The sequence below is a fragment of the Xiphophorus couchianus genome, chromosome 9, assembly GCF_001444195.1.
Source record: "Xiphophorus couchianus chromosome 9, X_couchianus-1.0, whole genome shotgun sequence".
Classification (NCBI taxonomy): Eukaryota; Metazoa; Chordata; class Actinopteri; order Cyprinodontiformes; family Poeciliidae; genus Xiphophorus; species Xiphophorus couchianus.
Genome location: NC_040236.1, coordinates 13859926 through 13886696, shown reverse-complemented (window position 1 = coordinate 13886696; position 26771 = coordinate 13859926). Strand labels below are relative to the sequence as shown.

At 38.4% G+C, this 26771-nt stretch overlaps 2 protein-coding genes across 7 annotated transcripts; one reads left to right on the top strand and one right to left on the bottom strand.

Annotated features, from left to right (window-relative positions):
- Nucleotides 1–1158: 1158 nt before the first annotated feature.
- slc1a6 (solute carrier family 1 member 6) lies at nucleotides 1159–18918 on the top strand. Of its 6 annotated transcripts, XM_028027799.1 has the most exons (12): nucleotides 1159–1346; nucleotides 1459–1548; nucleotides 11046–11312; nucleotides 11420–11557; nucleotides 11728–11935; nucleotides 13097–13139; nucleotides 13238–13360; nucleotides 13463–13647; nucleotides 13798–14031; nucleotides 15122–15316; nucleotides 16596–16730; nucleotides 17014–18918. In XM_028027799.1, the coding sequence occupies exons 3-12, from the start codon at nucleotides 11090–11092 to the stop codon at nucleotides 17210–17212; spliced, it is 1683 nt and encodes a 560-aa protein (XP_027883600.1). In that variant the 5' UTR covers nucleotides 1159–1346; nucleotides 1459–1548; nucleotides 11046–11089; the 3' UTR covers nucleotides 17213–18918. The 6 variants fall into 6 exon arrangements, with proteins under 6 accessions (XP_027883600.1, XP_027883599.1, XP_027883601.1 ...); XM_028027798.1 differs by lacking the exons at nucleotides 1159–1346; nucleotides 1459–1548 and adding an exon at nucleotides 7847–8712; XM_028027800.1 differs by lacking the exons at nucleotides 1159–1346; nucleotides 1459–1548 and adding an exon at nucleotides 8728–10217.
- Nucleotides 18919–19861: 943 nt separating this feature from the next.
- ccl44 (chemokine (C-C motif) ligand 44) lies at nucleotides 19862–25699 on the bottom strand. The gene is made up of 5 exons (XM_028027804.1): nucleotides 25543–25699; nucleotides 24760–24889; nucleotides 23158–23305; nucleotides 20826–20902; nucleotides 19862–20720 (listed from the first exon to the last, which is right to left on the bottom strand). Exons 1-4 carry the CDS (start codon nucleotides 25604–25606, stop codon nucleotides 20864–20866), a joined length of 381 nt encoding a protein of 126 aa, XP_027883605.1. The 5' UTR covers nucleotides 25607–25699; the 3' UTR covers nucleotides 19862–20720; nucleotides 20826–20863.
- Nucleotides 25700–26771: the final 1072 nt, after the last annotated feature.

Here is a 26771-nt window from a genome sequence, read left to right as displayed (position 1 = left end):
CCACTTCTGCTGTGCTAGCCTTGTGGAGCGTTTTAGCTTTCTCATTTTAGCTTGGTGACAGAACAGGATTCTGCTGCCACAGCAGGGACCGTGGTGGCCGGATTCAGGAGACCCTCCACAGTCATCAATCTGGGGCTGTGATCACACTTTCATCCCCACCTCAGGGATTTTCCCTCTTTTATTCCTTCTGAATGAACAGTTTTCCAGAACTTTATCAAAGTCAACTGAAAGCCGTTCAGTTGCCTCTCTGAAATCCCTTCACATCCCAGTTTTGCTTGCAATTTTGACCTGCTTGTTGCAGATCAACACATTTCATCCCAGGCAAGATAACTGGCTACTGTTAATACAAATAAGCCTTGACAATACTTTTAAAAATAAAAATTAAAACATTATGTTGGACGCTCAGTTGTAGGCGTAGAACAATTTGACAGTTTGAAAAAACAAAAAAAGTAAAAGGTAGCTATATGTATTCATGTAATAACAAACCTGGACCCTTCGAGAGCTACAGAGGAGCCACTAAATTAAACCTTATGGAGATAAGATAAATTTACTGATTTATTTATTCATTAAGTTTAATTCTACAGCCCTCTGCTCTGTGCATTGTGAAAATGTTTTCTGAGATTTTTGAAAATATCAGAGAACAGAAAACCTTTTTTTAGCCACAGAAAATAAAAACTAAACATTTTTCCATGTTTTGTGTCTCTTTTCCTGTGTTAGCTTACTGTACGTCCCTCTGAATAATACACAGTGTAGTGTGACTGGCTGCTGAGGAGCTTCTTTCTCCTCACACTTTATGTTCATGCATGTTAATGGAGTTTTGTGAAGACGAGTGTGATGTGTGGGTGTGAGAGCAGAGAGCTGGGCAGCTGGATGCCAGCAGGGTAACAGATACAACCAGTTCCCTGGAGTTCAGTGCTGAGCACATGCTTGTTGTCATAGCAATAACCCTTGTGTGCCGTCTACAAGCACCAGGACCCAAAGACGTTACGTGAACAGTGATGGTTTTTATGTTATTTAAGTTCTACTAGAATCATTTAATCAGATTTAGATTAATCCCAGAACAAAGAGGCTCATTCAAATTCAGGTTTTATTGATACAAATAAATGATCATTTTCACCCCTGAAGATTCCTCATCCTCTCCTCTCCACCCATGCACACATCCCAGGCGCGCCTCCTCACAAAGCACGACGTGCTACATCGGTTTACGTTGTAAATCGAGAGTTTACAGTGCGGATGATGAGGGAAGAGTGTGTGAGTGGGCATCACTGCTTCATTAGCAGCAGCAAGCAGTGTAGCGAAGATAGAGAGATCCACATGATGGAGAGAGCATCGTCTCTGACAAACAGGTGGGCGAGACTTGTTTCTAATTAGCTTCTCATCTTTTTTACTCAGCTGATAACAGAATATAGAGTTAAAAATGAAATTTGAAACACATTTTTGTGTGTTGACTTTGTAAAGGTTCTGAAGACCTGCAAGGAGGAGAAGTTAAAACGAAGAAAATGGACAAGTCATGAAAGTCTGACATAAGGAAGGAGAGACTCTTACAGGGTAAATAAGTTTCTATCTATCTATCTATCTATCTATCTATCTATCTATCTATCTATCTATCTATTTATCTATCTATCTATCTATCTTTTCACGTGTTCCTACGAGTTTGTAAAGTAGAGCTGTACTAAATTTTCAAAAAGTCAAGCAGTTTCTTTAGACATATGTCCATTTATTTTAATATATACATTATTGTGTCAACATCCAGGATTAGCATTTTTAAATAAGTGATGACAGAGAAATAGATTTCATGTGTCATTCTCTAACTTCCTGTTCAGATATAGTAACCCCTGGATATCTAAAAGTCAAAATGATGACAACGCAATTATAAACTCAAAGGTTTTGTAATTATAGTTCACAAACTGCAGCTGTCACACTGACTGCATCCATGTTTTATATTTATACTCTTTCATTCTTTCACTCTGAGTAAAAAAGGATCTGAGTAAAAATAATAAGGTTGGGATGACATCTATTTTGGCTAAAAGCTGCACTATGTCACTTTTATACAGAATATATATTCTTTGTAGAAGAATATATTATTTTCATATTTGTTAAAACTGTCACCATGTTGACTTCCGGTTATGTCGCTGAGGTGAGCAGACGCATTGAACCAGAGCTCCCAACTCGGTCGTCTAATTTCCCCCTGCCAGAGCTGAATTAACCCTCTAAAATCGATTATTTTATGATGAAAAGGGGAAAGGCATCAAAAAGTAACGGTAAATCAAAACAAACAGACGAGAGAACTTTTAAAACACTGTTTGACGAAGGCGAATCTGACCAGCACGTGGCTATGGAAGGGCTTCAGGCTAGCATCGGAGCTATCCGGGCAGACGTGAAGGAAGAGCTGAGCTGCTTTCGTGACGACTTCTCCGCCGACATGAAGAGAGATTTAAGACGTTTTCAAGAAGAGATTAATGGACGACTAAACGAAATCGTGTCGGACATAAAAGAGAACCAGAAGAGAACGGAGGAGTCGTTAAAACGTGTGGCAGAAATTGAGGAGTGGACCGCGGCGGCGAAAGAGGTGCTGTCTCAAACTATAAGCAACCAAGATCAAATTCAAGCCAAACTGACTGATTTAGAAGCACGCTCACGCAGAAACAACATCCGTGTGTACGGGATTCCGGAGGACACAGAGGGAGACAATTTGTTGGAGTTTATGGACGGTTTCATTAAGGCTGAGCTGTCACTCCAGGATACGGATCTAGCTATACAACGCTGCCACCGGGCTCTGGGTCCCAAACCGCCGCAGAATGCGAGCCCCCGCTCCGTGGTGATCGCCTTTCTGGCAGTCAGAACCAGGGATTTGGTGCTTCGCGCCGCGTGGAAGAAAAGAGAGGTACACCTCAACCAGCAGCGGGTTTATTTCGACCAGGACTACCCGACAGAGACCCAAAAGAAGAGGAAAGCTTACGCCCCTATCAGAAAACTTCTGAAAGAAAAAGGTCTCCGTTTCCAAACCCCGCAGCCAGCGAAGCTCCGAGTGTTTTTCGACGGCGGCCCGGTCACGTATAGCAGCGCGGCGGAGGCCATCAAGGACCTGCGAAAGAGAGGTATCGCTCCCGACGGCAATAGCAACGATGGTTATCCCACGGCAGCGCGGATGGAGAAACTGGACAGACTGTCCTGGGTGATGGTGGAGGCCAAACGACGGAGCTCCGATGCACACGGAGAGAGAGCGCGGAAAAAACTCAGCGGATTTCGCCATGAGGCTGGAGACGCTGCCGCTTCTCCAAGTTAAGCGCCACTCGGTAAAACCATGCGGTAAGATGAGCAATCAGTGATCTGATCCAGCGTGCGGACTAAGAACTGAATATTTCTGTATAGAGACACTGTCAGACATTATAATATCCCTTGAGAGACCCCCCATGGAGAGAGTCTCATGGGGATTTTTCTCTCCACCCAGGACTCCTTAATGAGTCATTTTGTTTTGGAAGTCGTTCCTTTAGTATGTTTTCAAGTTTCAGGTTCCTTGTTTTTGATTTCTACAAATGTTTTATTGTTAAGGTCACCTTGGATGTGTAAGTTAGAGGGATTTATCCATTTAAAGATTTATGCTCCAACAGCAATATAAATTTATAACTATTAATGTGCACGGGTTACAGAATCCAATTAAAAGAGGAAAGCTCATAGCTAAGATGAAGAGAGAACAGCAACAAATTATCTTCTGGCAAGAAACCCATTTAACAAAACAGAATCATGAAAAATTTAAAAAAATGGGGTTTAAAAAGACATTCTATTCCTCCCACTCAAATGGAAACACTAGGGGCGTGGCAATATTAATTGCAAATAATGTGGACTTCCAGGTATCCAAACAAATTACAGACAAGGAAGGCCGTTTCGTTTTGGTGAGGGGAACACTAGACTCAAACGAAGTAACCTTATTTAACATATATAGGCCTCCAGGACATGACAAAACATTTATTGATAAAATATTTGATCTTATATTGACTGAAACATCTGGCGTGTTGATATGTGGAGGGGACTGGAATGCACAACTGCATCCTTCCCTGGATTCTTCAAACCCTTTTAAAAAAATCAACTCAGAATCCCTGTATATAAACAAAATGATTAAAAGGATTGGCTTATTGGATGTCTGGAGGGAATGCCACCCACTGGCTAAGGAGTTCACCTTTTTCTCCCACCCTCATGGCGTTTACTCAAGAATTGATTATTTTTTCCTATTTAGAGCAGACAGATACAGGGTCCTAGACTGTACTATTGGTACTAGGGATGTGTCGGATCACTCGGGGGTATACTTGAAGCTACATTTAGACTCTCACCCTAAGACAACAATATGGAGACTTAACACAGCTCTGTTGAACGATAACAAATTTGAGGAATTCATTAACAAGGAATTTACAGAATATGTTGAATTTAATAACAGCGAAGAAATATCTCCAAGTATATTATGGGATGCGGCAAAAGCAGTACTACGTGGAAAAATTATAATGTGGGCATCAAGGAAGAAAAAAGAAAAATCTGAGCAATTCAATGACCTGACTAAACAACTAAACATTTTAGAGCAGAAACATATTGAAACCAAAGACCCTGCTCTACTACAGCAAATAGCTGCAATAAAAGTAGACCTAAATCGGAAGCTCAACGACAAAGTGATACTTAATCTCAAATATATTAAACAAACTTACTATGAAAATGGACCCCGAGCGAAAGAAATATTAGCCTGGCGACTAAAACAACAACAACTTGACAGATCCATCTTTAAAATTAGAAACCCCATTTCCAACCAGATGTGTTTCTCCCCAGACGAAATACATAAATCATTTGAAATATACTACAGGAACTTATATAGTCAACCCGAATTAACTGAGCTACCCTCAGTAAAACAGTTTCTAGATTCTTTGGATCTCCCCTCAATTGGCAATGAGCAAAATAAGTGGTTATCTGCAGATATAACACCAGCAGAGGTCGATAAAGCCATCTCAAAATTGAAAGCAAGTAAGTCACCAGGAGGAGACGGATTACCAGCTGAATGGTATAAAATCTTTAGGAGATCTATAACACCTTTGCTGTTAAAATGTTTTAATCATGTGCTTAAAGGAGGGGAGACTCCACCATCCTGGAAACAAGCGATAATATCCGTTATACCAAAACCAGGAAAGGATAAAAGTGAGTGTAGCTCATACCGGCCTATTTCAGTCCTGAACATTGATTATAAAATATTCACTTCAATAATTGTTAGTAGACTAGAAAATATTATCCCCGAACTGATTGATACAGACCAGACAGGATTTATCAAAAATAGACGTACACAGGATAATGTGAGGCGAGCGTTACACTTATTCGACATCATGAACAGAAATAATTTGAAATCTTTAGCAATCAGTTTTGATGCTGAAAAAGCCTTTGACTCTGTTCGATGGGAATACTTATATCTGGTTCTGCAGAGGTTTGGCTTTAATAATACAATCATAAATTGTTTAAAATCAATATACAGTTCGCCAGTAGCCCGGATCAAAATAAATGGAGGCCTTTCAGACACAATTCCTCTGAAACGAGGATGCCGGCAAGGATGTCCTCTGAGCCCAATTCTCTTCGCACTTTTTATAGAGCCACTTGCCCAAAAAATTAGGGAAGACCCAGAAATTAAGGGAATCATATTTAAGGGAAAAGAATACAAGTCATGTCTATACGCCGATGATGTCCTGGTGACCCTATCTGACCCAGATGCCAGTCTACCTAACCTCATGTCCTGCCTCTACCAATTTGGACTTTACTCAGGTTATAAATTAAACATTGGAAAAACTCAGACCCTGTGCTTTAACTACTCACCCAGAGAAGATATAAGTAATCGGTTTAAATTTAATTGGAAAACAAAAACCATGAAATATTTAGGTGTTAATATTACTAAAAATTTAATCAAAATATACAAGGCAAATTATGGTACTATAACTAATAAAGTTAAAAATAACCTGAACAAATGGGCTCCCCTGACGCTCGATTTGTACAACCGAATAGAAATCATAAAAATGATAATTTTACCTCAACTGTTGTTCCTTTTTCAATCTTTATCAATAGAAATTCCTATCAAGCAATTTAACGAGTGGAATCGGATCATCTCCAGGTTTATATGGCAGAATAAGAAACCAAGGGTACGCTATAAAACGTTACAATTACCAAGAGATAAAGGAGGAATGTCGCTCCCATGTCTGGAAAATTATTACAGAGCAGCACAACTGCAATTCGCGGTTTACTGGTGTGAAGAGGGTTATGAAGCAAAATGGAAAGAACTAGAATTAAGTCAAATTGACATCCCCCTGCAAGCTCTGCTGGGGGACAAACACCTCAAGACTATATATGCAGATAAGTTGAGTGTTACCACAAAAGTCCCTCTCAGCATCTGGTTTAGAGAGTTCCGAAACCCATTTTTAGAGAGGAAAACTAGGTTATTAAGATGGATTGAACATGATAGGGATTTTGTACCAGCACAACTTGACTCAAAATTCAATCAACTAACCAGAAAAGGCATGACATCATACTGCGTGATTTCTTCTGGAACTGATCTGGAAAGTTTCCAACAACTGCAGGAAAAATTTGACCTTGATAAACAAGACTTTTTCAGATACCTGCAGCTCAGGCACCACTTTAATAAAAACATTAAAAGATTGGGAAAAAATGATCAGGACCTCATTAATATTTTTATTGATGCTTATAAAGGTAAATCTTATAAGAAGAGGCTGTCCAGACTATATGTGTGTTTAGAAAATAATAAAAAAACATCTACATTATATATTAAAAATACATGGGAAAAGGAGGCTAAAATAACGCTGACGGAGGATGAGTGGCTCAACATTTGCCAAACAAACTCCACCACCACCAGCTCAGGACACTGGAGGGAATTTTCATGGAAGAATATTGTTAGGTTTTTTATAACCCCCAAAAGAACATTTTCTCAGACCGGAAGAGCTGAATCTGGGCAATGTTGGAGACGATGTAACAATATAATGGCTGACAACTTTCATATTTTCTGGGACTGCCCATTGATTTATCCCTATTGGCTAAAGGTAGCCAAAGAGATAAAAGTAATTCTTGGTTTTGAAATAGAGCACAATTTTAAAATTATATATTTAAGTTATTTACCAACTGAACTCAACACTCAAGATAAGTACCTTCTGAAAATACTACTGATAGCAGGAAAGAAAGCAATAACAAGAAAGTGGCTTAGTGGAAGCCCACCGACGTTGTGTGACTGGTCAGCCACAGTAGAAGAAATACGTGAAATGGAAATGCTTACCTTCTCCATAAGACTCCAGGAAAACAAAATTCAAAAATATTGGTCGAAATGGTTAACTTATAGGAATGCTAAAGCAAGTTGAGTATCATTAATTGATTATTCGGGTGGTAATTGAGGTTTGGTGCCGTAACGTTTTGCAGGACTTGGTAACTATGCAAAGAAACTCTCACCTGTTTGACTCTTCATGGATCTCTTCATGCATTGTAACCTGTTCACCTGAATTCTGTCTGTAATTTAATTTAATTTTGTGTGTGTAGTATTGCTGTCCCCCTCCCTTGGTGACCTTTCAGTTCTGTATATAGTTCATTGTACTTGTTGTGATTTATTTTTATTTTATTATTACTATTATTTATTTACCTTTTTTGTGTTGTGGCTGTATTTTGCCATGTATAAAAATCTGATCAAAAATAAAGTTTAAAAAAAAAAAAAAAAAAAACTGTCACCATGTTGTGACAGTATGCTATGAGACAGATAATATGTGAAAAGACCAATTCCCTTCACCTCCTCCCTGAGCTACTTTTAAAAAAATGCACCACTCCCGACAAAAAACAACCAATCAGAGCCAGGGGGAGGGTCTTAGTGCTGTCAATCAATGCTGCTTGCTACATGTACTAATGGTGAGAAATAACTTACCTTTTATCTGCCATCATCTTTGGCCTTGCTATCTAGCTTTAGCATTCTCTGCAGAGAGCAAGTGGGGAAGAGGGATGAGGAGCGCCACATGAAATTGTGATTGACAGTGCCAAGACCCGCCTCTTGGCTGTGATTGGTTGTTTCCAGTTATCACTGGGAACACGCTGAAAAGACAGAGGCACTCGATCCTTTCACAAATTATCTGTTTCATACCACACTGTCACAAAATACTGAGAGTTTAAGCAAATATGTATAAAAATATTTTTTTATATAAAAGTTAGATACTGCAGCTTCAATGCACAGACAACTTGATAAATGGAGACTTTTCTCATCCTACCTTTGTTTTGACAAGCTTCTCTGCTTTAGAAAATACCTCAGAAAAGTTAAATTCTGCATAAAGAGTATTTAAAAATAATTTACATAAATGGTAAGTCAGAAATAATGTCTTCCAAACTGCCATTTGTGTGTAATTAACATATATGTGGGTTTCACTTCCTGATAAAGTTCCTGAAATAAATAGGCTTTTATTGAATGGGTTCGGGAAAAGATGGTCTGTCCTTTGTGTGTGTGTGTGTTTTCTAGGCTTATGTGTGGAAATGTGAGAAGGTCAGACCATAGGAGAGGCCTTTTCATGTCTGTCTGTATATGAGCGCAGAGCAGAGCTGTAATCATTGTGCTGCTCACTAATACAGCTTAAGGTCATTGCAGTGTGTGCTGGTCGAGCTCTGATCGTCACCTGACTTTAATTTAACCGCTCCCAAAGACTGAAACCATGAGTGGTGAGTAATCATAGGGCACCTGAATTACACCTGCCTCTATCGCAGAGGGATATTTATTAAGAGCATTTGCTCAATGTTATAAATGAATTACAGAAACTGTTGTGTATTTACTTGTACAGGCAGCATGTACTTGGTATTACAAGGATAAATCTTAAATTTATATTATTTAAATGTATGAAACAAGGCATAGGTGTGTGTTTTTATGTTTAAGGCTACAACTTCAATGTTCAGTGTTAACATTCTTTAGTGTTTTGTCTTATCTGCAAGTTCAGATGTGTTTTGTTACTTTTGGATTGATTTTCTTCAAATCTGTAGCAATTTACACATCTTATGTTTTTGTGTAAACTGTTGCTTATAAAAAATAACGACCATCTACACTAATGCCAATTTTATTCTGCATGACTGGTATTGATTTAAACAGGGGTGTTTCATACTGTTCTGTTAAATCATAATCCACAAAGTTGGACAAAGCAATCTTTTGTTAAAACAGGTCGGATTTAAAACTGTTGCACAGCACTGTCTGTAAATCACTGAATTTCCTTTGACATTATGCAAAAGGGTTAGCCAAGATGGTGGTCCAATCAGTATGGTTGTAAATTTTTTGTGGCTTTGAAGTTGATAGTTTATAGTTGAACACACATGATGCTGCTAGCTGTGTCTGGATGTTAATAGCATATTGTTTTTGCAGCTGAATGTGCTCTGTTACAGTTGTATTTGGTCCGTCTTCTCAACTGTGCAGTCAGAGGGAACCTATTACTTTCACCTTTTTTATTCTGGAGCAACATATATTTTTTTATTTTGAAATAAAAAGAATGCTTTTAAGATAGAGGACACCAGCATATAAACTGGTTCTGGGTAATCGCTGCGATCTCATGCCCACCTGCTACTCTTTCATATACAAGAAATCCCTAAAATATTTTGTATGCATATACTTACGCATCACATATCAGTGATTCATTTAATTTGACTCTAATATTCAAGATTTTAAATTTTGGACTATTTTCATTGATTCTCTTTCTGACCCATATTTGGGCCAGTTAAGTATTGTGAAATATGTCACATTATGATCCCTGATCAAACCAAAATAAAATCGAAGGGGAAGAAATTAGCCTATTTAGTGAGGCCACATAATAACAAACTCTGGGTAAAGAACGATTACTTTAAATCATCTGTGGTCAAAGCAGCTAGAAAACAAGGAAGATAATTAAAGAAAAACAGATTGTTACAAAAAAACACCAGAAATGTAAACATATATATGGGGCGAGAATGATGCAGAAATGTGAAATTACTGCTGTGAGGTGTTTAGTTAAAGGGAGGTCATGTCTGTGTGACTTGGGAGTGTAGATAAACACATGAATACGTCACTGAGTCAAAGCGCGGGAAGTCTAGTCTGTTTGCAAAGGGCGATGTTTTAAGAGGAAGCAGGTCAGCAGCCGGGGCAGATAGGAAGACGTAAAACTATCAGCCACGTGTTACTACACGCACAAAGAAAAGAGAGAAACACGGTAAGATTTAAGAAAGTTCAGTAATTTAACACTGACAGCACTTTTCATTCAGGACATTTAAAAAGGACACTTGCATTTTTTTTAACTTATCTAATTTCAAAACAAGAAGTTTTTCCTGCTTTAGTCATAATTAGGAAACCGAACTTGAGGCTTTGCAGTGTCAGTAAAAGTTTGCAAACTCACAGAATCAGGGTGCACAAGGTAGTTTTTTTGTTCTTTTTGCCACAGCTAAAACAATGTATTAGTTTTTGTGAGATATTCAACAAGTTCTGTAGTGGGTAAAACTAAAGTTGTGTACTTTCAAAGTAAAGTAAGAGTTGAATGGAGAAAGTGTTTGGCAGTGACAATCTGCAACAGGACACATTAGTTTAAGTGAGAAGAGGCTTGTGTTGAACTACCTGTTACTTCTTCTTTATGCTTTTCTTTGCTGCTTCATCAATTTTGAAGCAACATTTTTAGTTTATTGCACAATAATAATGTGTGAACTCTTGCTTAAGAGTTAAGTTTAAAGTTGTTTACGTAACTTTAAATTTACATAAAATTTAAAGTTAATTTAAATTCTTTTTGCTTTAAAGACTGACATTTTGGTTTAGAAATTATGCTATACTGTGGAGAACTCTGACCATGAAGCTAATTTAATTAACAAGAAAGCATAGGCCAATGGTAAAACAGCCTCCAGAGTTTCACATGTTTTTGTCAGATTTTTGGTCACCGTTTAATTTTGATTTGCAGCACTGGACAGGTGCTGAAATCTGCTTCTTGGTTTCTTCATCCATTTGAGACAGAACATGGAACAGCGACAGATACTGCTTTTTAATCCTCTTTCAGTTTCACACGAGACCTGCTTGCTGGAACAGGTGTTGGAGCTTATTATGAATGAGAAGCCACCCAACAGTGCAAGCCGTTTTCTAAACAAGGACACAGAAAAACCAACGTTGCCGGACAAAGTTGAGCTCAGGAGGCGTTTTCGCAGAGCCATGGAGAAGAGAGCAGGCAGCATGAGGCAGAGGATCGGCTCCATCAGCAGGAAAAGCCTCAAAGGTTTTTTCAGGAGGAACCTGTTCGTTTTGTTCACAGTGGCCTCTGTGGCTCTGGGTGAGTGGGAATAAAGTCATGTTATGTTGGTGGACTTATCAATTACTCGGGTCCACATTAATTTCTTTATTTGTTTGAATGTGTGGGAATGTTTACTTTCTGTTCAGGTGTAATCCTAGGCTTTGCTCTACGACCCCATAACCTGTCCATGAGGGAGATAAAATACTTTTCCTTTCCTGGGGAGCTCCTGATGAGGATGCTGAAGATGCTAGTGCTGCCGCTGATTGTCTCCAGTCTGGTCACAGGTTAGCTTCTGATGAGTAAAGTAACAAAGTCCTAGTGCTTTAATCCCATCTCTTTATTTACTGAAAATGTCTTATTCAAATCACAAAAATAAAGTAATGATACCATTAGGGTTAGGGTTAGGGTTAAGAGCATTTGGCAGTTTCACAAACAATTTTCTTCCACGTCACAGGTATCTCCTCATTGGACAGGAGAGCATCGGGAAAGATGGGTGTGCGTGCGGTGGTCTACTACATGGTGACCACACTGATCGCAGTGTTCATCGGCATTGTGATTGTCATGATCATCCGGCCGGGAAAAGGCAGCAGAGACAGTCCTGCGGTGAAAACTGGAAATATTGAAGCCATTCAGGCCACTGATGCTTTTCTGGACCTCATCAGGTGAGGACCCACAGGTTTAGTAAGATCAACATGTTTGGCTAAAATGCTATGTGGAAGGTTGCACAAAAAAGAGAAAAAAAAACCTGGGAAGTTTCCACACCCTTATTAAAAACCATGTTTTTCCAAATTAAAAGTCAGGACACACAGGCAACAATTGAAATATTACATTTTGCCTAGTGCCATCATTACATGTAAAAATGTTGGTTAAAGTTTTATTTATCATGTTTCAAAAACAACTCTAAACAGTTGATTTTTTAGCTTAGATTTAAAGGAACTCATTGTTTCAGCTGTTTTGCAGTTTTCTGGAAGCTTGTTCCAGATTTGTGGTGCATAGAAGCTGAATTCTGCTTGTTTTTTCTGGTTAAGCAGAACCAGAATACCTGAGAGGTCTGGAAGGTTGATACAACAACAGCAGATCTTTCGTGTATTTTGGTGCTATTCAGTGATTTATAAACTACCAACAGTATTTTAAAGTCTATGACACAACGTTTGGCGTTTGGGCTTACCGCCATCTGCCCAGTGAGAATTCGTTGTATTGAGGTAAAAAAAATAAAATAGTGTGCCGGTTATTTTCAGTCTCTTGGCAGTTTCTTGTGCAGTTTCTGTCTTGCCTTCTTCTCAAATATGGAGAAATGTCCAGCTTTGGAAACTGTCTTTTTCCCAAATTTCACTGTGCCACGGTGCAGGAATATGCTCTTCTTCTGAGTGTCATTTAATGTCCAATGAGGTCCAATTCATCCTTTTGTAATCTCTGTGTAAACTATGCAAATAAAATCCTAATAGCACAGCTAAACATAATTAATTAGTCACTAGAATTGTTGACAGGCGTGTGAAACCACCAAGACTGAATGCTGAAATTGAATCAAAGGACCTTTTCTTTAACAAAGTATTAGCTTGTGGGTGTGCACAATTATGCAACTAAACAATGTTAGCATTTCCTTTTTTTAAAATGTCAAACAGATTTGTTTGTTTTTCAGTTCAAATGTACAGGATATACGTCACACTGAAGGCTGATTTTATTGTTACATCAGAAAAACAGCAGTTTCAACAAGTGGTCTGTGCACTATTTATCCCCTCAGTATTACAGGACTATTTGTGATATTTCAGACAGTTCCAACAAACTAGTTTTGACTCAACTTGAGCTTTTGTCTTTCCACTTAGGAACATGTTTCCCCCTAATCTGGTAGAAGCATGCTTCATTCAGGTAAATCTGTTTAATTTCTTTCCAGTTTCTGTCATTTAATGTGCCATGCAGATGTATTCACTTCCTTTCCATAACTTCACATGTGGGCTTATTTGCAGCATAAAACTGTGTACAAGAAGATTGTTTATACAAGAAACGTGACTCTGAACCTCACCGACTTGTTTAACATAACAGACTCTCCTCTGAATGAAAACCTCACTAGGGTGCAACACACCATACAGGTGAATTTCAATAATAATAAATAAATAATAATCATCTTGCTATTTACTAGAATAAAGCCCTACGCCTAGATTACGAACTACTGTTTCTGTTGTGATCTGCAGGAGACAGTGGAGGAAACGGTTCCTGTGTCTGGTTCCTCTGCCGGAGTGAACGCTCTGGGTTTGGTCGTCTTCTCCATGTGCTTTGGTCTGGTCATTGGTAATATGAAAGAACAGGGACACGCTCTTAAAGAGTTCTTTGACTGCTTAAACGAGGCCATAATGAGGCTGGTAGCCGTCATCATTTGGTAAATAACAGCAGAAATGCTGCTTTTTCTGCAATATGGATTTTCTAACTTACTTGAAAAACAGTTATATAGATAATGAAGATTGCGCTTGCATTTTGTCATGTTTGTTTGTGACAGTAAACAATGTTCCTGAATCATCTCCTTCTGCAGGTACGCACCAGTTGGAATCATGTTTCTGATTGCTGGAAAAATAGTGGAGATGAAGGATCTAGCAGAAGTGGGTGGTCAGTTGGGGATGTACACAGTATCTGTCATTGTGGGTCTTCTAATCCACGGACTCTTCGTCCTGCCGCTTCTCTACTTTCTGGTTACCAGAAGGAATCCCTACAGTTTCATCGGCGGCCTGCTGCAGGCCCTTATCACCGCTTTAGGGACATCGTCTAGGTGAGTTTCACCATGAAAATATTTCTCATTGATCTTATTTCTCTCTTCCATCCCTTTCCCATCAGGACCTAATGGGTCCCTCTGCCTGGTTTGGGTAGGGACTTATCTTCTGTCAAGAGTTTCCATACTCATTGTTACCAAAAACTAAGTCAAGGAAAAAACACTATTTCCTTGAAAAGGCTTTGTATTTTACTGTCTAAAATGCTTAACAGCCATTCTGAATTTTAGAATGAAATGTTCTGATGAGCGTCCGTCTTGGCATGTAAAGAAATGTTGGCTTGTGCTCACAATGACAACAGCACAGTAATGCCAGAAGCAGACTGTTCTTGCAAAAATAAATGTATTTTCTATCCATTTGTTTAAACTTCCCACAAAATAGTTTTGATTCATTGACTTCAAGTTGCAGCCAGAAAACTCTAACAGAAACTTCTTCCAATGATCTCCAGGGTTCAGCAGTTTTATTGCCATCCTACTGTTACACACCTTGATCGGTAATGTCCAAAGTCAGTCCTTCTGACCGGTTCATCTTAGATCTGGATGTAAAAAAACCTCCTGAATCTAATAAATTATTAATCACCTGGCCTTTGCAGGACTTCAGTGAATGTTGTGACTTAATTCAGCTACGTTAGCACAGCAATACATCTTTAAATGCAGCACACAACACCTATAGGACAGGAGTTAGACACAGATAGTCTTTGGACACATCTTGATTAATCACATACATTATATTGTCAAAAGCATGACATCACCTACCTTTATCAACACATAAAATTTAATGTGTTTATATAGGCTTCATTCTAGTATTAATGAAGCTATATTGAGACAAAGACTTCAATATAGCACCGACTCACCATTTGCATCAGTGTCCGCTCAGAAGACCGCCTACAAAGTTCATATTGTAACCTATCTGACCATTAATCCAGAACAGCATTTTGAAAGTCTCCATTCAAAACATTGAATGGAGACATTGCTACCCCTGAACTCTTCTCAGGAGCATAAAATTGTTGCGAATATTATTATCTTCACAACCCAATTTCTGATCACAGACGCTATAATCTCTACATCTTTTGCCTTTTCTCCACTCTTGCAGTTCTGCTACTCTGCCCATCACTTTCCGATGTCTTGAAGAAAACAACAATGTTGATAAACGAGTGACTCGCTTTGTCCTTCCTGTGGGCGCCACCATCAACATGGATGGGACCGCGCTCTATGAGGCTGTGGCAGCCATCTTTATCGCTCAAGTCAATGACATGGAGCTAAACTTTGGGCAGATTCTCACCATCAGGTTAGCAAGTTTTTATTAACCTCTAATAACTGAATTTAAAGCATGATGAATGCAAGAGTGGAATTAATATTTTACCTAAATGATTATCTTTTTTCGTACAATTTGTCTTTTAATACTAAGGATATTTTAAGCCAAGTCACCAGACCTTTCAGTTTAAGGTCTGAAGTTTCTTCAAAAATAAATGTGAACACATCTGTTAAGCTCATATGATATAAGAACAAATACATTGTATCATTTTTGATTTTTCTAAGTTTGGATAGCAGACCTAAAAAACACATTTTGTGACAAAAAGCCACTGTCATTTCATCATCAAATTATAGAAAATTATTACATATTTCTTGGTTTCAAACACTATGCTTACAAATAAAAATTTTACAGTGCCATCTTGGGACTTTGGCAAAGTGTCACATTATCCAAACAATCTGCTTATTAATAACTTTTAATAATCTGTAGTTTTGGCAGGCTTTTATGTAGTTGAGCAAAACCTATTGAAGTTTATAAATCAAACACAACACTGCACTAAAGCAATGATATATCACCATGGACTAACAGTGAATCTTACTCAACAAGCTCTATGCTTTGTCAAGAAACATTTTTAAATGACTGTTACAGTGAATGATTATAAATAACTTAATTTAGCATAATTTTATCGATCTAAAAATGAGAAAGACATCAGAGATTATGTGAGGTTTAGTCTGAAACTGGTTGATGAGTTTACTATGGAAATGAGAAACTGAGTCTGCTGGATGAAATTTGTCAGATGTGGACCTCAGTGGTGTATATATTTTACTTTTAAAATGTAATCCATCAAAGCTTTTGTAACCGAAACATTTTGTTTGTTTTTGTCGTGGAAAGTAGGACATTTTGCTCAGATTTACAATATTTATTGAAGCATAACTAATTAAAATTTTTAGAGTAGAGATTTATTAGAGGTTGATGATGTTTGGTAAAAATCTTTGATGTGAACAAGAAGATGAGGTGAATTGAAAAGGAAAGACCTTTTCTCTTTTTCAATCTGGTTTTGTCCTTTGACTTTCTTATATAGAAGAATTGATTTATGGCTCCAGTATAAGATTTTCTGAAAACATATTGCATTAAGCAGTGTCTTCTTATTAAGTTACGTTAAATGTGGAGTGTAACACAGTTTGTAGTGTAGGTAGTGTAATAGTTCCGTGTTTGGCTTCATCACTCTACTACTCCCACTATGACTGCACATGTGCTGTTTGTTTGTTTCCCTTCATTAAATGTCTCCACTCTCCACTCCATCCCACCCACTCAGTATCACAGCAACGGCTGCCAGCATCGGAGCAGCAGGCATCCCTCAGGCTGGCCTGGTGACCATGGTGATCGTATTGACATCGGTGGGACTGCCCACAGAGGACATTACACTGATCATCGCCGTGGATTGGTTCTTGTGAGTTCCCACTAAATGTCAGCTTGATGGGGATTGGTCTGGGACTGAGCCAGCCTAAATGTCATTGTCGAGCTTCAGAGAGCCTACAGGCTGCACATCTACAAAGGTTATTGATACATAATGCAGAGCAACAGATTAGAGAGCCTGTGAGGATATTTGTAGTTGATGTACGCCAATGTTTCTGGCTGAATTGGTTCTTTGCATAATCAACCCCCCAGGTGTGCCCCAGGTTCTCCTCCTTCCACTTATCATCTAATATCTTCTGTCTCCGTCTCCGCTGCAGAGATCGTTTGCGCACCACCACCAACGTGCTGGGCGACTCGCTCGGTGCCGGCATCGTGGAATATCTCTCCCGTGAAGAACTGCAGAATCAAGATGCTGACCTGCGAAACTCTGTGATTGAGGAGAATGAGAAGCCATACCAGCTCATCTGCCAGGACAATGACACACTGAACCACCTCAATAATGAGACCACAATGTGAGAAAATTAGTTTTCATCTGAAAGGACTTAACAAATCAATAACATTTCATCAAGAAAGTGAGGCTTATTGAGATAGAGGACTTTCTTAAACACCTTAAATTGAAATTGGTTAAATAAACTCCATTTTCTGCAACAAATGAGGCATTCTTAAAGGGAGGGAGTATTATGTAAAATCAACTTTTTGAACTTTATAGCATGTTATAATGTTATTCCCTCATCTAAAACATATCCGGAGAGTTGCTTCGATTCTTTCATGCATGTTTGAGGAATCATTCAATCTCCTGTGGCCGTCATTCGGGTTGCCTAAACTCTAGCTCCCACAATGCACCAACTATTTCCACAAAGCTCCTCCCTGGAGCAGCAGTCCCAAAGTCAAACTTCTGCCTTACAGAGCACTCCTCAGTCACAACTCCCCCACTCAGCTCCTTCAGACTAGTGGCAGCGACAATTAGGAATTGCCGAGCTCTGCTGAGCTCATCATACGAACAGCTTCCAAGCTCCAGCATTGGTAAAGTATTATGTAGAAGCATCATTATGATGATGTGCTGAGGGCGGAGTGTCAGAGAGAGCAGGAGCTTCTTAAAGAGACAGAGGGCCAGTTTCAGGGCATCAAATTGTAAAATAAAAAATTTTTTTGTTATATTTTATAAATACAGCATCTTCATAACAACTAAAGGTAACATAGTTTCTTGGTTGTGGTATAAAATGTCACTAGGTACTTTGTATCCTCGAACATTAATATAAAAATAAATTTAGGCCACATAAAGTTCAGAACCCTTCTCATTTCCAAAGCTTTATTTATCCACTATGAAAATATTTTGCTACATTAAATGTGTTGTTTTTTCCCCCAACTAGCATTACATCTAGCCTCCAGTGAGGCCATTTCTTTAACAAGACCAATATTTAAAACAAATATTATTTATTTTGTGAATTCCCTCTTTTGTCATTTTCATCTTGACTCCCTCTCTTTGGGAGTTTTACAAGGTTTTACAAGGTTTCACAAACCACCAGAAAAAGACTCAAGCTCATCAGTCTGTAAATAGTAATTACTGAGGTTTTTTTCTTTATGGGGGTAAAAATTATGTGAGCTTTCCTACACAGTTTAATTAAGTCTTTGGATGTACTTTACTGCTTGAAAGGTAAAATCAGGAAAAAGGATTTAAGTCTAGTAACATGGGGTAAATGATTTTTCACACTTTGCTTTCTTAGAGGTGTTTATTTGATATCAGATATTTATTTGGTGCTATTGCGACCCGGTAATTTCAAAGAATTAACTGCAACGATGCTAAATGCTGTTATTTTTTATTTTTGTCCATCTACAACACTGTGTGACTAAGATTGTTTTCTTCTTGTATTTTTATTTAGAATTGTACCAAGTAAGCCAGTAACTTAAGATCGATACATGAAAACAGAAAAATCTGAATTGACTGTTCCTCTTATTGGTTTGTGAACGAGTACTGTGAAGACATATTGTGAGAGTTTAAATATAAATTAGCTTTTAAGTGTGGTGTGACTAGTGATTGACAAGTGCTTTTATTTATCGGTTACTTGAAGGCTTTTCTGACTTTGTGCAATGTTTGTTCAGAAATATGGCGTAGTTCTGATGCTTGATGTTACCAAACAAAACTTTGTTTTATATGGAAGAGCAGCTACCTTTCTGCGGAGGTTGTATGAAAAATGTGATGAATAAATGTCTCAGGAACTGAACTGTAATTCTCATTATTGTGATTGTGGCTACCCCTTGTGGAGGATATTATCCTGAAGATACTATTTGCTCTTCCATGTTACTGTGAAACATGGGACACTGAGATATAGCTCTACATTTAATATTTTGTCACTGGGCTCAGTTACATTTATTTAATTACAGCACCCTAACTAACCAGCAACAACAACAACAAAAATTAATTATGATTTCAAAACAAAAACAGATTGAGACAGTAGTCATGTCTCAGAAACAAAAGCGGGTATATAAGCCCTCATCAAGTTAGAAACATGATTCACCATGGCAACAGGAGGAAATAAGAATACAAGAGTAAGTCGGCTACCTGGTTTTCTGAAACATGTTCTTTATTTCATGTTTCAAAGGATAAAATGAATAATTTCTGGATAACAAATGTTTTTTTTTCTTACTTTGGTTTAGATTCAGACTACTTCCTTAACATTACTATTTGTCACAAAGTTTTTATATGATTTGTCCAGCCCACCCAGTTTCAGAAATTGCACTGAATGACGTACAATTTGTGAAACCTTTCTCTCCTCCTTCATCCCAGCTGTTGCCACACAGTTAATTACGCTCACCTGTTCTGGTTTAAATAATCACCCACCCAACATATAAATCTCCTGTGTCTCTAGTTAAACATGAGATCCTTCTGCTTCCCATGTTTGTACTATTTTTTATGCTTTCATTCTGCTTCTGTCGACATACTTGTGTTCTTTCAATTTAATCTGTTATTGCTTCACTCCCTGATTTTTGGATTGTGTTTTCTGCCTTGAGCTACATTGCTATAAATTATATTTTTATGTTATGACACGCCTGTTCTGCTTTTCTTGCCACCTTCCCTGCATTTGTCTTCATGACAAACATCAACATTGTATAATCTCTACGTAAGACCACCCAGCCCCAACAAAATGCACGAAACCAGTTGTAGTCAATGTTTCAGATTAATTTATAAAATAATTCACTTGAGATACAGTGCATTCCTCTACGTTACAATGCTTGTGTGCTTTACACACAAGACAGCCCTCTAAGTTTTAACAGCCTTGTCATTTAATGAATCAACTCATGAGTGCTTTGGCATAGTTCATTGTCAAACTACTAATTAAAAAGATAAAAGTAAACTTAAGCCAAGTTAAATCTGATGATTTGTTGATACCGGTGGGTCAAAATCCAAAGGATCTACTTGTATTTTACAAACAGTCAATATATAAAGTAGACAAAATGTGTTAAAAAGTATGTTAAAGCCCATGGAAATCATCACCTTGTGATTTTTTTTCCCATGCTGGCCTTAACAAAGACCTGTAAGCCTCAGTACAAATACTTCAAAAGAAAGCCAAAGAAGAAAAGAGCAAAGTGCAAGTTAATATTAAAAACATGTTTTTCAAATTTCTGCACACTCAGCTGATTTTGACAAAACCCCAACTACATCATTACATTATTTACGCAGTACGAGTCACAAATAAGCACAGAGTATATTGCAGATATAATATATGAATGTCAATGCTGTTTCACTGATCTCACATCAGCCACAAGTGTTTACACTATTTCAGAGGGCGATACTTTCAGGCAGGCTCTGGCAAATAACAGTATAAGCCATTAAATAAAAATCACTGCAGTTTATCTTACAATAATACTCTCCCTCTCACATATTGGGAATATTTTATTATACCATTTAAATAAGTATTGCTGCCCAGGTCTGGTCCCAAGGAGACGGATAGAGAGACACAAGATGACTGGAACGTCAGCGAGCGTCGCAGATTAAAGCCGACGAGCTGCTGAATGATTACTTGGCCTGCAAAGTAAGAGGAGAATTTAAAAGATTTTGGATTAGACATTAACATAATATGAGCTTTAAACTAATTTCAGTAAAACTTTATTAAACTTAGAGAAGCCTTACGTATGACTACGACTAACTCCACTGTTGATGGTGCTTCATCACTCCACATTCAGAACTGCCCAGTTGTCTTTTTTGTCCTGATCACAATAGTTGAAAACAATTGTAACAGGTGAGCAGATATATGAGAATCAAAACGGAGGAACAGTTGAGCTCAAAAATATTCATACCCAAGAAATATTTTCATTCAACCAAGAAAGATTTTTCACACTGGAAATCAGATAGACGTGCTCCAAAAAGCAAAAAAGCATTGTAAGAGAGGTAACACTGTTTTTATTTCAACAAAAATCAACATGTTAAATTATTTATACCATTCTCCATAAACAATCAGAGCAATGAAGGGATTGTTATACTTGCTGACCAGCTTTTTGCATTGGTATTTGTGGCATTTAATCTTTCGGGATGAGCCTTAAACTTTTAATGTTGAGATGCATACTTGCCATCACCCTAATCTTTAGATTTTATGTCAGATTTGATTTTTGACTGTGGCAAGGCCACTGCAAAATGTTAATAAAACATTCATTCAGATAAGACAAACTGGTAAAAGTAAAATCAGAATTTTCCAAGGGTATATGAATATCTTTTAGCTGAACTTTATTTACATTTTCACTCTGTATTTACGCTAAAGAGATGCGATCAAGCGCGCTGTCGCAGAAGATTTGCAGCAAAAGGGACAAATTCAGCCTACTGGGATATTGTTGAAGGGTGAGATCTGGTTAACAGAAAGATTATTATTTCTGTCAGGCTCTGTCAGAGGAGACAGTGTAGGAAAGTGCACTGGAGAGGGTAAGGAAGTGCAGCTTAGATGGTAAAGTCGGAGACGCTCTCGGTAAAGGGCATCATTGAGGGGACACACATATCAGAAATCTGATAGATCCGTAAATAGCTTGAGCAGAAATGTCAAAAACAATGGTGTCATGAACACGTTACTTAGTAACGCGTAACTCTAATAACAGCATAATGACTGTCATTCCAGGACTGAATGCTTACTTTATTATTTGCCTCTTGCATTTTATTGGTCAAAATACATTTGGTTATTTCTCAAAAATCCATTTACATATGTTGACTGGCAATTGAACTGGTTCTGCCTCTTTCTAAAACCTTAAGTAAAAAACAGATATAGTAAAATAGGATTCAGCATTTTTAAACTCAATACAGCAGTTTGACCAACAAAAATAGTCTATAAAACAAGTGCTGTACTTCATGAACAACTCTACATCAGTGCAACAGTTTGCACTACAAAATAAATAAAAATGATACTTTTTACATCTAACAGACACCTTACTGTAGCTCCTCACTGTTAACTTTCCAGCCCTCCATTTAATAACTTACCAAACATGAGCCATGGCTCTCAAAAGATTGAAACACAGACTGAGGCAAGAAATCCAAAATGTTTTTTTTTCCTCCTGTCATTTTCAGCCACAAACATTTAATTAAAAATATCTACTGTTGTGTATTACTGCCTCTCACCTGCTGGTCTGCTCCTGTCTCTCCCTCTCTGCATCCTGATATCCCTGCATGGCATTCATGTATTTGCAGCAGACTGCAGTAATGTACAGTATCAGAATGTGAACTAACTAAAGAGTATGTTTTGTTTTTTTTTATCATACAGAATGAGAATTTAAACAACTGATTTAAATTAAAATAAAAGCACGCGAGTGGAAGATTTCAAATTCAAATACTTTTCGCAAATGCGGTGAAATATTTGGGTAGGACAAATGCGCCTGTGCCCAATATTACCCTCCATTCTCCACCCGGAGGATGGAGGGTAATATTGCTCGCGTTATTCCACCATTACTGGACGAGACTACAACAGAGATAAGGATTAGATGTTGGGCTTGTATCCGTGTCACTATGTCAGAGAGACAGACTTAGATACTATGTGTTCATAATTTGATCTAATCAAAGTGTATTTCACTTTAAACTGTTCTCTTGAGACCATGTCAGACTTTCAGAGTAATGTATCCCAAACCAGCAGACACTGGGGGCGGGGGGAGTTATTATTTTACAGCAGCACAATTAATCATTGCTTTTCTGTTTCATGTTTTACATTTTGTTTTAAATTTGCTTTTAAAATTGTGACATTTGAAATTGAAATTGTGGTATTTTTAATTCCAGTGAGAATCTTATAGTGGCCCATGCCAAAATGGCATGCACACATTCAAGGTCTGATTTACAGATCTCCACTGCTTATTGGGCTTTTACAAACAGATTTCCCCTTGAAACATAAGGAGGCCTGCGTTCAACTACAGCTGTATGCATGGGGAAGATAGTTGGCTCTGGTGAAAGATGTGGTTAGTGAGTAAAAGCAGCTGCAAGGACGTTCAAACCTAACCTCTGACATGGCGGGCAGGTTGTCGCGAGGAGGCAGCCACATTGTTCTGTGGTTCTTCAATCTCTGTCTCTGCAGAAGCTTCCTCAACAACCTCTTCACCTTACGATCTCTGGGGTCCGCACATTTCACTGCCTTCTTTGTGTAAAGTCTAGAGAGAGAATCATATTGCATTAAGCAGAACAGAATCTCTCACTTGGATCGACCCAACACTCAACAGATTTCAAACAAATTTGAAAGATGTAAGATCAGAAATACGTTTGTCAAGGATTAAAGAACAAACACGATTGGACATGGGAACAAAGTGATGAAAGTCCTGAGTTGGTAAATTAAGAATGTTCATATCGCTAGAGTCTTTTTGTATTTGATCACTTTAAAGCCACAAACGTCAGAGTGATTTATTGGCATTGTTGAGAAAGGCCAACACAGAGTACTGCGCAATTGTGAAAGAGATGATTTTTTACAAATACAAATCAGAAACCTGTCGTCTTCCATTGATCTCCTCTTAATACTTTGTCAAATCACCTTTTGCCACACTGTAGCTGCAAGTCAATTTGATTATGTCTGTACCACTATTTTACATCTAAAAACTTCGATTTTTGTCCAATTTTTGCGTGAAGACCTTCTGGGAAAAGCAATTTTAACCTCTTATCAGAGTGAGCCTACATCCAAACCTCAAGATTTTTGCAGGTAATAAGTTTTCTTGCCCTGTATTCAACAGCTCACCTACTGACCATCTTTCCTGCTGAAAAAAAGCATCTCTGCAGCATGATGCAGCCACCACCATGTGAAAGGCTTATTCAGGATTTTTAGTTTTTAAAACACATTCTGCATATTGGCCAAAAAGTTTAATTTTGGTCTGATCTAAGCTGAGCACAGTCTTCCACATGGTTGATGTGTTTTCCATGTGGTTTGTGGCAAACAAGACTTCTTATATTGTTCAATCAACACTTTTGTCTTTCCACTCCACAACAGGACAGACTTGAGGAGTGTTTGCGTTTGTCAGATTCTTCCACCTGAGCTGTGAATCTCTGCAGCTCCCCAATAATCGCCATGGACATGTTGGGGGAAGAAATACAAACCTTCTTCTCAATTACTCACTACTTTAGTATTTGAGCATCATTTAAAATCTCAATAAAGTACATTGAACAATTGTGGTTGTACAATAAAAAGGGGAATGAAAACTTTTACAAGGTGCCGTAAAAATATTTTGTGTGTGAGAAGACTTCTGTGTTTGTGTTAACTGGATCGTGTGCAAAAGCAAACTCTCTTGCTACATCGGATTTCTGTGAACTGCTGGCAGCGATCGGTATCACAGTGTCGTTTACTTAACTAAACCCTGCTGTTTTGACTGAGTGACTGAATGCTGCGGGGCTCAGCTCGCCTGAAAGGTATTTTCAGACGGCTTGTTATTCCCACATATTTCCTCTTTTACTTCCCTGGCAATCACAGCAAGCAGCTCTGCCATAACAATTTGACCTGGAAAGAAGACAATGCCTCTCGGGCCATGCAGCCCTGCTCCGACGCTAACGAGAAGCATTTTTTCCATGCCTCCAAATTGCTCTGTGCTCTTAAGCTCCAGGAGTGGATAGCTGAAATACTTGCATGATGGCTTGTATGCTGCAGTCGGGCCCCTCCGTCTGCACCTCAAACCGCAGCACATCTTTGGTACGCACCTTACCCTGGGAGTACAGCATGCAACACTGGACATCCCTCTGCATCTGCACGCCTTTTCCTGGGAAACAGAAAACAACACCTTAGAATATATTACGCACTACATCACAGCATCAACACAAAAAATGCAATTAAAAAAGTTTGGTAATAGCCAAGAATCATCTTAATGTCAGCTACAGAATAATTCTGCATTATTTCCACATTATCTGTCCTAAAAATAATCCTCAGAGGAATGTCAGAGGAGATGCACTGGTTTACCCTGTTCAGTGTGAGAAATGAGTGGAAGTGAGATGAGGAGAGGGGGAGTGTGTGTTTGGCATCATGTCCCCTCATTCAAAGCCAATGTGTAAACAAAACAAAGTGAGATCTGAAACACTAGGAGCAATGTGAGCTGTAAAAAAAAATAATAATAGAAGGAAAGAGCTGTTCGCTATACCATGGGTGATGCCGAATCAGAGCATTTCCTAAGCTGTGTTTGATAGAAGAGGCTGGCATGTTGCTCTGCATGCGTGTGATTTTCAGATGCTCATCCTGCGTTCTGCCCCTCTGTTTACATCCATGCCTACATCCTTGCTGCTGCCATGCCTCTTTCCCTCTTCTTTCCTTTTGTTGTGTTCGCCATCGCTCTGTTTGCCACCCTGTCCACCTGCAGGGTGCATGCAATACATGCAAGACGCAAAACACACAGATATTCAAAAGATAGCTGTGTCCTACCTTCTACAGATGCCAGGAAGATGACAGTGAGCGAGAGAACAGTCAGCGTCTGCAGCATGAACATGGTGAGACTGGCAGGGAGGAGAGGATAATCTACTCTGTCACCTCTCCCTCTATGGCTGCCTCTTGTAGATAACTCCCTCCCTCTCTTTATACCTCCCTGCCCATCTCTCACTCACTCACTTTCACCACCTCTCTTTTTTCTCTCTTACCGTCCTTCCCTCCCACCCTCTGTTTATCCTTTCTCATGTCCTCGCTCAGGATGCCAAACCCAATTTGTTTGATTTGAGGCTTTAAATTTCTTTTTTCCTCCTCTGCTGCATGTTTTGCCTTAAGGACTGAATAGATTTCAAAAGAGTGATAAGAACAAATAGCAATGCTCATGCTATCACGTTTAATCACATTCCCTGTCCAGTTATTTAACAAGCAAATTGGCAAAAACAGGGTTCGTTTTCCAGATTTAAGATTTATTTAGGTTCATTTGCACTTCTTATGTGTACTGATGTCGTAATAATGTGTAATTATGCATTTTAAATATTGTTTACCAAACAAACAACTTCAGTGAGCGTATTTTTTAATCTGCACATTTTCTGTAAGCAGAATTTTACAGGCTCAAAAATGTACATACACCCCACCAATATTTGATTAAATGTCCCTTAGCAGGTTGCACCTTAATCATGAGCTTATAATAGCTTCTGGACTAATTCTGGCTGAGTCGTTTGCCACTTCAATTTGTTGGTATTTCATTAGTGAGACATGAGGGTTACAGGTTTGAATCCCAGCTGGGAGTTTGTATTCTGAGGTTGCATGTTCTCCCTGTGCAAGCAGCTTTACATCATTGTGGACTGAGGCAGTGGTGACTGAAAAAGAATTAGCTGCTCCCAGACCGACACCTTCAAGCTTGACTGACCTCTGCAGCTGAAAAAAACGCACAAATTAAATACCTTCAGAGAACAGTTATGATTGGGGGGATAAAGAATGAGCTAATTTTCTAGAGTTGCACAGCTTGAAGGAGTCAGGTCTTTAAAACTAAACACACTGTAAGGGTATTTCAGTATGTGCCACTAATAGCCTAATATTCTTCCAGTATAGAAGATATAAATTGTCTGTAATTTGTCTTTCTATGTCAAACCCTTTGCCTCTCATGGATAAAGAAACATTATGTTAATATCTACATGTGTTCTCGGTTTTTAATGGTTCAGGCTCAGAGCTCATCTGTTTAGTTGGCT

Excerpts from the sequence above, each read along its gene's own strand:
- slc1a6 (XM_028027797.1), top strand. The coding sequence starts at position 11,006 with ATGGAACAGCGACAGATACTGCTTTTTAATCCTCTTTCAGTTTCACAC. Across the intron at positions 11,936-13,096 it reads GCTTTTCTGGACCTCATCAG|GAACATGTTTCCCCCTAATC; the intron begins GTGAGGACCCAC and ends CTTTCCACTTAG. Across the intron at positions 13,648-13,797 it reads CTGGTAGCCGTCATCATTTG|GTACGCACCAGTTGGAATCA; the intron begins GTAAATAACAGC and ends CTCCTTCTGCAG.
- ccl44 (XM_028027804.1), bottom strand. The coding sequence starts at position 25,606 with ATGTTCATGCTGCAGACGCTGACTGTTCTCTCGCTCACTGTCATCTTC. Across the intron at positions 23,306-24,759 it reads TGCAGCATACAAGCCATCAT|ACTTTACACAAAGAAGGCAG; the intron begins GCAAGTATTTCA and ends TTCTCTCTCTAG. Across the intron at positions 20,903-23,157 it reads ACCTGCCCGCCATGTCAGAG|GACAAAAAAGACAACTGGGC; the intron begins GTTAGGTTTGAA and ends TATTGTGATCAG.